This window comes from Lingula anatina, chromosome 2, assembly GCF_051362555.1.
Source record: "Lingula anatina isolate TDL-2025a chromosome 2, LinAna3.0, whole genome shotgun sequence".
In the NCBI taxonomy this organism is placed as follows: domain Eukaryota; kingdom Metazoa; phylum Brachiopoda; class Lingulata; order Lingulida; family Lingulidae; genus Lingula; species Lingula anatina.
Window position 1 is genome coordinate 4,948,711 of NC_141768.1, and position 13,099 is coordinate 4,961,809.

General features: G+C 35.6%; 2 protein-coding genes across 3 annotated transcripts in view; one reads left to right on the forward strand and one right to left on the reverse strand.

Annotated features, from left to right (window-relative positions):
• LOC106159847 (lysocardiolipin acyltransferase 1-like) lies at positions 1–5,124 on the reverse strand. The gene is made up of 5 exons (XM_013536276.2): positions 4,879–5,124; positions 3,535–3,736; positions 1,446–1,558; positions 1,073–1,223; positions 1–636 (listed from the first exon to the last, which is right to left on the reverse strand). The coding sequence occupies exons 1-5, from the start codon at positions 5,122–5,124 to the stop codon at positions 149–151; spliced, it is 1,200 nt and encodes a 399-aa protein (XP_013391730.2). The 3' UTR covers positions 1–148.
• LOC106160722 (uncharacterized) overlaps positions 5,007–13,099 on the forward strand; it is a 25,842-nt gene continuing 17,749 nt past the window's right edge. Inside the window, exons 1-8 of one of the 2 annotated variants that reach the window (XR_015332897.1) lie at positions 5,007–5,163; positions 5,763–6,064; positions 6,413–6,548; positions 6,710–6,874; positions 8,173–8,302; positions 8,545–8,750; positions 9,077–9,308; positions 9,846–12,708. The gene's annotated coding sequence lies outside the window, so the exon portion shown is untranslated. Of the gene's footprint in view, positions 5,164–5,762; positions 6,065–6,412; positions 6,549–6,709; positions 6,875–8,172; positions 8,303–8,544; positions 8,751–9,076; positions 9,309–9,845; positions 12,709–13,099 lie in introns of those variants that run through there. The other variant, XM_087004846.1, reaches the window with a different exon arrangement.

A 13,099-nucleotide genomic window follows, 5' to 3' on the forward strand; every position in this document is an offset into this window, starting at 1 on the left:
TTCTGATCTTATTAAATTTTTATTAATTCACATGTTCACCATGAAAGTAAATAAAACTGCTGCCTCGTTACAAATCCTTTTTCAACAAGGAAAATACATTATTCATACTCTCTAAGATAAAAAGGGTAATACAAATCGTACACATATTTCAGCTTTCTTTTTTAGACATTTTCCACAATGCCTTTTGTAACCACCTGTGAATCTCTATTTGAAGCATACCAGTTCCTCCAAAGAGCTTATCCACTGAGAAATAAAATATACCAACTGCAAGGGCATAAATTCTGGCTATGTGAGAAAACAAAATTAGAAAAACAAATGTCATTGTTGCTGTCACCCAGAAAGTTAGATAAAAATATAATGAATATCTAATTTCATTGTCATGGAATTTTAGCTCTTCAACACCTGTAAACTGTTTCTCTTCATAAAATTTCTTTAGGCATTCTTCTTTCTTTTCCCATTGATTCTGTAGCCATGTACCTAAACCCTCTTCAGTGATTGGTATTGTTACTACTGGGTGCCTTTTGCAATAAAAATGGACTTCTTTAGGAAGGTTACCATGAAGAAGTGCTTGTTCTGTTTGTGGTATCGAGTCAGGATAGCCCACAGTCACATCATATATAGCATCCAATGCGTTGTCTGGAAAAAAAAAAGTTATTATCTAATCCCTTTTCATTTGTCATCTAGGTGAATATTCATATGTTCCAAAGTAAAGACTTAGTCTAGTAAAAAGTAATTCTTTCTGCCTTTCTTTAGACACAATGCCCTGGTGTGGTTATCAGTAACATAATTCTCATACTTAGAAATAAACATGGTGTGGTTATCAGTAACATAATTCTCATACTTAGAAATAAACAGACTAGTTACAAAATTTTACACTTAAAATTACTTGAATAAATCTGACATATTGTTTCATCACTCCAAGGCTTTTAAATGTTCACTCAAAAAAAAAAAGATGTTACTAAATCCTGGCTATACACAACTGATGATTCAATTGTATTTTTCATATGTTAAGAATAAAGCTTTTTGGTAATATTAGTTTTTCTCGAAGTAAGCAAGATACCACTTTACCCACTTTTTCTCATTTCCTGTGCTATAAAAGAGAACCCCGTTGTTTTAGGATGTAAAACATAGTCATAACTCTTCTTGTTGTTTTTCTGGGCAAAAACATCACTTTTGTTTTTGGTATTTGCAGTTAGATCTGTTCCTTCAGGAAAAATCAGTAACTGGAAAAAATGCGTGAATAATGTAATTGAGCTTAGGTCAATCCCATTTTATTGGTTTTATTTTTACTTGAGATCTCTTATCATTTTTATCACTAATATCTGGATATATGTAAAAACATATTCATTACAAACTGTACTAGCTGCCAAATTAAATTTCAGCACCTAAATCTTAAAGCTGATGTTGTCTTTTTTCTGCTTGGTTTCTTCTGTTTTGATTCATACCTGTGTTTTGTGCTTTAAATCTGCAAAATAACCTATCATTTTTTGAAGTAATATTTTGTCTGTTTCCCATTTCCTTTCCAGAAATATGTATGCTGCATTTTGCATTGCCCAACCTGAAAACAGAATAATCAAAATGTAACTCATACAGCTACAAAAATTCACCAAAATATTTCTTTACAAAATCTGACAAAAATATCAACTAATAACAAATTCTCAATTTACTTTAATTAGCATCTGCCAAGAAGTAACTACGTACAAGGTTCTCTACACAAAATATAATAGCAATGGCTCGGTTACACCTAAACACATCATATATTCATTATTAGTACCACCAGCGTATACGCTGGCGGTACTCATGGTTTTAGTCCCGACCCGTCTCGTACAGCTCCGCCGGCTCTGCCGGCTCCGCCGGCTCCGCAGTCGGGCGCCGGAAACAAGTCACCGTTACCGCTTCTCCTCCTAGACCGCCAGGACCTGTGTCCCCATCTCTTGGATTTAGGTCACATATAATCTCAACTTGAACACCCTGTTTTTTTTGTCTCTGTCGGTGCATTGGCCTGGGCGTGACACTTGTTGAAACGCACCCTTGTCAAAATTTTTGAAAATTCAAGGCTAAATATCTCCCAAACCAAAGGAATTATGGGAAAAATTACTACAGACGTCTGACCGAAAGTCATATGTGGAGATTCCAAATATGCCCTTTTATTTGACTTTTGACCTTTTTTTCAAGGTCAAACAAGCCAAAATTTTCTAAAAATGGGAATTTTCTGCAAAAAAAAATATTTGTTTGTGCTATTTTTTGGAAACTACACAGATCTAAGCTCTCCTGTTACAGTGAGGGGTTACAATTGGGGACTCCTTTCATCTTTGGGAGTTTGGGGTCAATCGGTGCATTTTCACGGGAGAAGCAGCCATTAGATACCGAAACTGAAAACTTGCCTTTATTCTGGAATGGTAAATGCCAGAGACTTTTTGTTCATCGCACTTCGTAGAACTTGTCAAGTGCAATACTGGAGGTGGTGTCCATTTTTTTGTTTTCGATATGGTTTAGGCATTGCGCTATATCAAAAATTACAACATCACAATATTCAGTGGGGAAAATGTTAAATATTCCAAAACTGGCAGAGATACGCCCATAGTTACTATTGAACTTGAATAGGAAGTTATATACAAGTAATCTAACTGTGACCTTTAAATTGACCTTTGACCTACTTTTCGCCATGAACTGAACTTTGCAAATTTTCCAGCCCTTATATCTCCAAAACTGGCAGAGATACACCCATTGTTACTGTTGAACTTGAATAGGAAGTCATATACTGGCATTCTTATTGTGACCTTGAAATTGACCTTTGACCTACTTTTCAACATGAACTGAACTTTGCAAATTTTCTATCCCTTATATCTCGAAAACTGGCAGAGATAGGTCCAAAGTTACTATTGAACTTGAATAGGAAGTCATATACTGGCAATCTTACTGTGACCTTGAAATTGACCTTTGACCTACTATTTATGATGAACTGCACTTTGCATGTTTCCTGGCCTTCATATCTCCAACATTGGCAAAGAAATGCCCATAGCTACTATTAAACTTATATAGGAAGTCATATACTGTGACCTTAAAATTGACCTTTGACCTACTTTTTTACCTCAAACTGAACTCTGCATATTTTCTTGCCCTTCATATCTTCAAAACTAGCAGAGATCTGCCCAGTGTTGTCCCTAGGTTTTCTCTTTTGTCAGCATTCCAGTATATGCATTACTGATAATGCATTTCAAGGAAAACAAATAGGCCTATTGTCTAGAAAATCACAGGAGTGGTCAGTGTTAGGAAAATACAGGTTAATCAGGACATCTCCTTGATTGGACCATTTTAACTGTTATGTTTCTTTTGATTTTTTTTTTCATATTTTGAGAACTCTTGTTTATTGCATTTTATAGAGCTTGTCAAGCACAAGACTGGTGGTGATGTCCAATTTTTTTTTTTTTTTTTTTTTTTTTTTTGGGGGGGGGGTCCATACGAATGCGCTTACTCCAGCTGGTGGTACAATATCCAGAGGCGATATCGCCTCTCTGATCCTCTAGTTCTCACCTGTTCCTGGAACATGTTTCAATGCCTTTTTCAAAGATATTTTTTCATGCCGTGTTCCACCTTCATAACGAAATAGGCAAGACCAAAAGAACATCCAGTCCAGTCTTGTTCTGTGGTTCATAACTATTATACATCTTTCTCCAGGGATAAACCGGTCTCCATAAATCCTGATCTTCATCCCCATTACTATTTCCAGCACAGCCTGTAAAGTAAACATGTACATGTACATTAAAATATCTAATGAAGTTATTTTCATTCATGACCTTATCTGACACATCAAAGCAATAAAAAGCATGTCAGAGTGTAATTTGAACTTTTTCTTAAATCTGACTTTTTATTATTCTGATAATTTTTTAGCTTTAATAATTTCCTGCCAAAATTAATGAACTTCCATGGGGTAAAGAGCAATTTTCTCCAACTGACAAATTATTGCTTGACCAGCCCCTGCACTTGAATTCGATGTTTGATTCCATTTTAAATTCAATACTTTAGTTTAAATTTAACTGTGTGGCCAGTCAAATAAACAACACCTGTCATCACACACATTGCCTTGATTTCCCACAAGAAAATGGCAGGGATTTTTTGTATTGCATTTGCAGCCCTGTGCTGTGGATAATGCCAAAAAGCTCACCCTCCCTGAGGGAGCTATCCCCCAGGCCAATTGGCGTGTTGTGTTGAAAAAGTGACTGTACTTATGGCAAAATGAACCCACAATTTCTGACTTCTGATTGACCAATAAATAACAGTTAAAATGCACCAGAATGCAGTATTAAACATACAGTTTTTAAAAATTTTCCACACCATGGGAGGGGGACACCCCCTCCCACACCCTCCCCTCTCGGGGGCTTTGCCCCCTCGTGTCCGCTTACTGCCCCCCCTGGCATTTTGCTCAGGCTACGGCCCTGTCAGAGCAGTATTTTTTTTTAACATGTAGATTTGGTGATCTTCAGAGCTGTAAGTTTGATACAGTATGAGACCATATCTTACGATAAAAAATAGACAATTGATATGCCTTTAAGATGACTTTAGACTACATTTCTATTTTGCAGCGTTATGTTGTGGCTTTTTGGTGTTTAGTGAGACCAGAGCACGACGACACTCCAAGACCGTGACACCTACATGTCTATAACTGGGACGAGTGGCTGCGTTTAACGTCACGTGCAAAGAGTAAATATTAGTACTACAAAAAATATTAAAGCGGCAGTGGGATGCTAATGATAGAGGTGAGTCTCAACTCCAAGAATCTCTGAAACTTGTTATGGGTTAGTTTGGGGTTTGGGGTGCTTTCTATTTCCAACAGATGCATCAAAGACACAAATACAATCAACTGGGATATAATCTCACCACAGGCAATGTCTCCCACAAACCGATCAATTCATCCATCTTCCGGCGACATACGTCAGGTTTTAATAACATGAACGGCAGAACAGGGCCCATCATGAGGACAGCACCCAAAGAACTGCTCAAAAACATGAAAATAGCACACAAAATGCCTTTCGCCCTTTGCACCGCAACATTCACCATGTTGTCAGGTTGTACTGTTGTGGCAAGCACCTGCCTCCATTGTCTGCGCATGTGCAGCAGCAGCATCTAAACCAGTATTATCGATCGACTGTGGAACTGTACATGGTACTAATTGAGATCTTGTGACAAATGACAACCTATTATATGTGATTGTATTTTCAGCAGGGAAGGTTAGAGGTGCACAAGTAGCTGTTGATCAAACTGAAAGAGACAAAGAATTTGTGTCTTTGCCTCGGAATTCCATGAAGGGCTTGCATGGAGTGTCTGGGGCAATCAGTACAAATAAACTGCTCTTAGTGACCGTTCCCAGACCCTATAGTACAAACTGTGGATCGATCTATCTCCGAAGGGATTTTCGCTAAATTGCAATCAATATAAGTGGATTAGATATCTGTCACGCCCACTGCTGCTGCTAGGGGTAATTAATTATCGTTTAGCAGCTTCAGTGGGCGTGCCAGACATGGAGGGGGGGGGGGGGGGTTCAGCATACAGTTTTAAATCTATTACATATGTAGCATCTCTTTATGATTTAAGTTTATTTATAATGGATGTTGTTGCTATGCAAGGTTGTATGTGAAGTCATTAAAAATGGCAACCAGACAAGTAAGATCTGGCCCTATTACACTTCATAATAGCAATTAATGTTTCAAAATACCACTTATTTATTACTTATTTACTTAATTTATGCCAAATTTTCATTTCAGAAATAATGAAGCGTGGATTATGTTGCTGTTGTCTTGTGATCCCCATTGCTGTTTCCATAGCAATCGCACTTGTGTTGACAGGTTTGCTTGATGATGACCCCAATCCCCCAGAGATTCAAGATGGTTGGTGGGGAAAATTAGGTGAAAAGACAGAAGATGACCTGTCCTTGAAGGGTATCAAAATAATGGTGACAGATAGCATAATTGATGACTTAAAGGAGAGATTGAGCAAGACAAAATACTTTGACAGCTTGGAAGATGCCAACTTCAATTATGGCTTTAGTGTGGACTATATGAAAGAGGTGTGATTATACTAGTATTACCCACAGATGTTGACTGACATTCTTTATCAGTCAAAAGTTTATTTTGCTTTATAAATATTTTGAAAATTATCAGTCAGATTTTAATTTTGTGTATTTATTATTATTATTATTATCTATATATTTATTTATTTTATTTATTTATTTATTTATTTTATTGTCAGGAAAGCTGTTCTTTTAAGGTTTTCTATGAAAACAAAAGATATGGTAAAATTAATGACGTTGAGATATATTTGAAATATATTTCTGAATGCATTTCTCAATTTATTTATTGATTTATTTAATTGGTTATTTTTTTCTGAAAGCACTTATGGATTGATTGTCTTTTAGGTTGTAAAATACTGGAGAGAGAAATATGACTGGAGAAAAGCAGAACTTGAACTGAATGAATATAAACACTATAAAACTCAGATTGAAGGAATATTTATTCACTTTGTACATATCAAACCTGATGTCAAAGAACAAGGTAATAGAAATTAACTATGAAAGTCAGATAAGTTTGCGATATATTTTTAAAAAAAATTTGTGTATGCTTTAAAATTTGGGACTTGTTAAGTATTTTCAAAACACATTTTATTACACCACTGACAGTGTTCTAATCCTTACCTTTTTTTAATTTTTTTTCAGATATTGTTGTCCGCCCACTGTTGCTTGTTCATGGATGGCCAGGATCATTTTATGAGTTTTACAAAATGGTTCCACTTCTGACCAAACCTCAGAATGGGCTTGTCTTCGAACTGGTGTTGCCATCTATTCCAGGATATGGTTTTTCTGAAGCATCTCATAAGCAGGGTGAGCATGTCAAATCTGTTACCAGAGGCAGAAATTGCCTAATAAAATCACTCCTCCAATGAACCCCTAATGATCGCTGCATGTTGATAATTTTTTGTCCAGATTAATCTGCTGTTACCAGTTGATATGTAGTGGGAACGGATAAATCCGAGTACCATCAGATTTGAGTACTGATGGATCCATGTGCAACTAATCCCAAAATAAATACCAATGAGACCGCAACCTATGATTCCAAATACTGACTGATAGTTTTATTATAAAGTGGTTCTTGAATAAGAGCATGCTCAGCAGAAAAAAATGTGTAAATAAGTCTACATATCTATTATTATGTAGATTTATAGACACATAAAAGCAATGTGTTTCTATAATGATATTTTTCTATAAAATTGACCTCAACCCTGACCACTTCCAGACAAAACGGGCTTCTTATATGTCCAGAACTCAGATAAAGACCCCATTCAGAATGGATGATCCGAGTACTTACTGATTGGCCAACTAAATATGGCCGAACACAGTCCAAAAGTGATGCTGCTGATTCCCCGATTGGTCTCCCTGCCTCCACACGTCTCCACTGCAGGGTCGAGCAATTAAACCACAGAGCAGAGATTAAATCAGTTTAAAGGTGCATGTGGAGTTGGGGAGACCATCAGGAATCAGCAGCATCGCTTTTGAACTGTGGTTGGCTGTATTTAGTCGGCAGATCAGTAAGTTCTCGGATCATCCATTTTGAATGGGGCCAAAGATGTTTGTGTGTGCATCACTTTTGTTCAAATTAGCTGAACGCATTAGAAATCAACTAGATGCACAGATTGGCTTTTGGCTTTTTCAGCAGTGATTTAACTCTTAAATGCCATCTTGACGCAGATATTTTAGAATCTGTACCTAAAGGATCATTTCAGTGGCCTTTGTTTGGAGTTGTTTCTCACTGTAACACAAAACATTGGCTGAATTCCAACTTAACAGTGATTCAGAAGTTATCAGTAAAAAACTCCATTGCAGTTACCGGTACTACAATGTAGTAAGTGATGCCAGGTCCAAAAGCCTAAAATTGCCTTAAATTTTTTGGAAAGTGTTATTTTTTTTCAAGAATATTTTTTCTGATGAGCATTTATGTAATAAAATTGACCAAATGAACTTTGATAACGTTAAGGTAGGTACTTGGGTTTTATAACAACACCCAATCTACCATGCCTGCCATACTCTGCCATACCGTAACGATTGCCAATTTCATTTCCAAATAAAATTTAGAATTTAAAAAACTATAATCAACCATGTAACTTGTTTTATTGCTCCTCTAGGTTTTGATCAAGTTGACACAGCCAGAATATTTCACAAACTGATGACTCGTTTGGGACATCAGTCCTATTATGTGCAGGGCGGGGACTGGGGAGCAGCCATTACTCAGTATATGTCAATCTTATATCCACAGTAAGTTGTGTATAATTGATAATACCTGTAGCTACTATATCCAAGAATATTGCTCTAACATATGTCATTGTTATTGTTCCCAGTTATTTAAGTTTTTTGTCAAAGCAAATGGGTTGTAATTAAATGCAAACATATTGTTATGACATAATTTTATTTCAGTGCTATAATGTGGTTGAAGAGTAGGAATGTCTGAAATCTATTCAAAACAATTTCAAAATATATATTGGATTTTGTCACTTTAGGTCAGTGCTAGGACTGCATTCAAATATGTTCCAAATGGAAATGGGTGGAAAGGCTCTCTTGAAATTTTTTATTGCTGCAATGCTGCCATCTGCAATTTTAGAAGAGCAGGATATACCGAAAATCCATCCAATATGGGACAAGCTGGCGTTCATTCTGAATGAAATGGGCTATGCATTTCTTCAATCCACCAAGCCTGATACTATAGGTAAGTTTACTTACTTACTTATTATTTGTTAAATATCAAACTTCATTATTTTTGACTGAGAGAGTTGGGGGAGCAATCAACCGCAGCAGACCAGAGCAGAACTTCATAGCTTTACTTTTTGTTAAAAGTGAAATGTAACTCCAAGCAAATTAGACTGAGCAATTAAAATTTATAAGAATGTTTTTTGTTATGATTACAGCTAGCCTAAAAGATTAAACACCTATGGGAAAAAGTATGGTTTCAATAGATTTGCCATACTGACAATTACAAATTTTTAAACATATTAAAATAGAAAAAAAATCATCATTGTGCCCTCTACATTTTAGGAATGCCTCTCTCGGATTCACCAGTAGGTCTTGCAGCATATATCTTAGAGAAGTTCTCCACCTGGACCAACCCTGGGCATAGGGACTTGCCTGATGGTGGTCTGACAAAGAAGTTTACCCTGGACGAGCTATTGACCAATGTGATGATCTACTGGACCACCAAGTCTGTCACGTCATCAATGAGGTTCTACAAGGAGATGGTTTGGAGTGACCAGACTAGTGATATGGGCAGGTGTGTTTGTATGTTTAAATCTTTGTTGGTTGGTAATGTATTTATTTATTTATTTTTTATATTTAGTTGTCTATTCTTCCTTTTTTGCTCAGATTGATTGAAATTCTTTTTCTTGAATGCAGATTGCTTTTTTTTTAAAACTCAAACCCTTTTGTAATGGTTTCAAAGGCTGATACTGTAGGCTCCTCTCTTACCAAAACAGAATAATGCTACAGCCCCTGCCCCTCACAAGGTGAGGGCCAATGAAGCACTGCAAAATGCCTGAAATTGTACACTATTTTCCAAAGGTTGCTCTGCAACTTTTGTTACGTTATTGTGGAATATAATGGAGGACAATTTCCCCATATTTCTACCTACAAAATTGTATTTTTTACAGATAATTGTATTTTGTTACAGATAAGAATGGGAAAATGATTATTTGTGTTGCCAGATAAGATTCCCAATGGACATTGAAAATATATTGCTTTGGTAAATTAACCTGCTGTGTTTCAGTTTTATTTGTGTATCTTCCTTTAACAATTTTCTTTTTATAACCAGGTACAAAGTCCGGGTACCAACAGGCATAGCATATTTTCCGCATGAAATCCCCTTTGGTTGTGCCCCTCTCCTGTTCACCACAAATGCCAAGCACCTCCTCCAGTACACAAATATGCCCACTGGCGGCCATTTTGCAGCTTTTGAGGAACCGCAGTTGTTAGCAGCAGATATCTATAAATTTGTTAAGAAAGCAGAAGAGTTTCATAAAAAACAGAATGCAGATTCTAATACTTAACATTTGTGATATTTTGGGGCAGTTTAAGCTTTAAGGTTTATGGCAATATATTTTTAAAATGTATGTCCTCAGGGTTACATGAACGTGTAACTGATTTTTTTCTGTCGGAATACGGTCACTTATAGAGAATGGATCAACAAAGATAATTTGGAAGACAGTCAGAAAATATCTCTGGATCCGCCCTTGCATACATACATGTACATACATACATACATACATACATACATACATACATACATATATTATATACATACACAAATATACCTTTTACTTATTTTATTTGTATCACTGATTTGGCAGCTAGAGTAGATTACCTCTAAGACTAATTAAGAGCCCTGTGTGGTTACTGTGACATAATTACATGCAAATTACTGATGCATCCGTACAACATAAGAATTCCATATGTATCAGACATATATGAGTACTTATATATATCCATACAACATCAGTGTTTACCACAAAGAAGATAATGCATTATCATTATCAATGTTTTGTAATAATTTTTGTTTAAACAAACCATTTTAACATTCATAATTAATTAATGAGAAATTAGCTAGTACTCAGTAAATTGTTAGTCATTATAATTGATATTATCAACTAATCAAGAATATTTTACTTTTAAATTGATATACATTAACTTACAAATTGTAAATAGCACAGGCAGTTATACATCCTAGGCAAGTTGAAATTAGTCTCAAAAGCATCATGCACATCATATGATCAGGGAATTATATCGATATAATTCCCTGATATGATCCACTTTTGGTACAGTCCGTGACAGTGACAATTTTTAACATTGATAATATTTTTGCATGAGGTATATATGAAGCATTCATCTCTACTACAGTGTACATGCTGTTTACTTCAGTATGTGATACTGTAGATATTAATGGATATTGAAAGCTCAACGTCATACATTAAGCTCTATTTTGCAGATTTTATACATGTGGTTGCATGAATGACATAATTATGCCTCTTTGTATCTTTTTGAGTTTTATATTTCAAAATGTCTTAGATTTACATGTATTTCAAGAAATATGTATTTGTGCATTTTTTTTAATCTTGGTTGCATTTAAAAAAGTCATAATAACTCTTTTGGCCAAAAATTGGATTTTCCTGGAGTAAACGGCAATTTTTCTGTACTTACCAATGGTCAGCGACCCCATTCCTGCATTCAAAGTTATTCCAGGGTTTTTTTCCTAAACGTTTGGATTTTGTTAAAATATCTTAAGAGATTTTAACTGACGGAGCTCTCTCTGACTTTGCATAGTCATGCGATATCGAGCGATATTTTCTGGTGACCTACTTAAAACCGCGGGAAAAGCAGATAACAACAACACTATATAACAATAATATAAGATTCATAAGATATATATATATACGTCTTATTGCTCAAAATGCATTTATATCTACAATGTGTGCAATTCTTTATCTTTCTTTTTCGTTATCCGACGCACTGTACAAAAACTCACAACTTACGTCTGCGGATTGCATCAGTGCGTTTGGCGCCAAATGTTATTTTGGTCTCGATTGAACGCGAGAATCTGTGTGACACCCTAACGTCATTATCAACAGATGCCTTGACGACCGTGAAGAAACGTATCGAAAGCCTATTGACAAGCACAGATTTTAGTTTTACTACAATAACAGCCGTTTTAGTGGTAAAATGCAATAGAATATATTTCCATGCGTTGTTAACAATGTATTTCTTGCGGAATTTTGAATCTCAAAGGAAGAATTATCATTGCTTTAAGCTAATTCATTAAGATGTAGGATTTCAAGGAGTGGTAATTTTGTCCTTTATGAATGTCTTCATAATTTTGCAGTTGTAAGTTTTATCATGTGTGTATTAACAAACAAACATAGCTACATGTACCCCGGAAGATTTGTACTGTCCCAAGTGAACCCATAGCAAATTAAGCCAATAATGAATGAATTAATAAGGGCCCCTTAAGGGTCTTATTTCTTTTCACTGGACCCTATTTTTAGTACTTCATGAGGGACTACCGGTATATGTGCTCTGTTTCTTTTATTTCATCCGATTATCCACCAAGGCATGAAAGAAAGAATTTTTGATTAGCTGATAAGTACTACCAGTAAAGTACTGGTACATACACTGTATGATTGGTACATACACATGTACATGTACCTGTATGTTCATTTCAACATTAGAAAATGAGAAACATACAAAAAAATATAAATAAATAAAATAAAATTGAAAAATTAATAAAATTAAACGATTTTATCAAATGTATGGCTAAATAAATTTATTTACAGAAAAATGATTTTGATTTTTTCAGTATATGCCTGTTAATTGCAATTTTGTCAGAAAAAAATGTTTGCAGAGGGCATTGTCCTATTAACCAATCAGAGGCTTAGAATTCCACAAGAGGTATATAAAATGCATTTGTAGCCTTTATGAGAGACATCCGTGTACAGTACATTCTCTTTGTCATCATCTTTTGGGATTCGTTTCCTGACCAAATGTTTGAAATAACTGACGCCACCCCCCCCCCCCACCTCCCGAAAGTGATCTAATTGTATGACGCATGCGCACACGTGTTTTCCTGTACTACTTCACGTCGTACGTCACCTTGCTTGCACGATAACACTTCAGTAGGGTGACAGGTTTGTATAAGTTCTCAAATTACGCATTCTACTTTCTTATAATTGATTAATTAAATTATATCCAGCCAAAATGTACTTTCATGGGGTAAAGAGCAATTATTGCTTGACCAGTCCCTGCACTTTGATTCCATTTTGAATTTAATACCTTAGCGGAGAACTGGGCTGGTACCCGATATTGACCACTGCCTCCACACTGGCCCTTAAATACTGGCGCAGCATTTAACATAAGAAGTACCATGACACCACCTCCTTTGTAACTCATGCACTTTACGAAAATGAAAAATTAAACAGAATAATTAACACCCTGGGGTAGCGCTAGCAATTTTTATCGCTTAGCCAATTAAATCACTTTTTTGTAAATTTGTTATCAAAATGGTTATAATTTGACTAA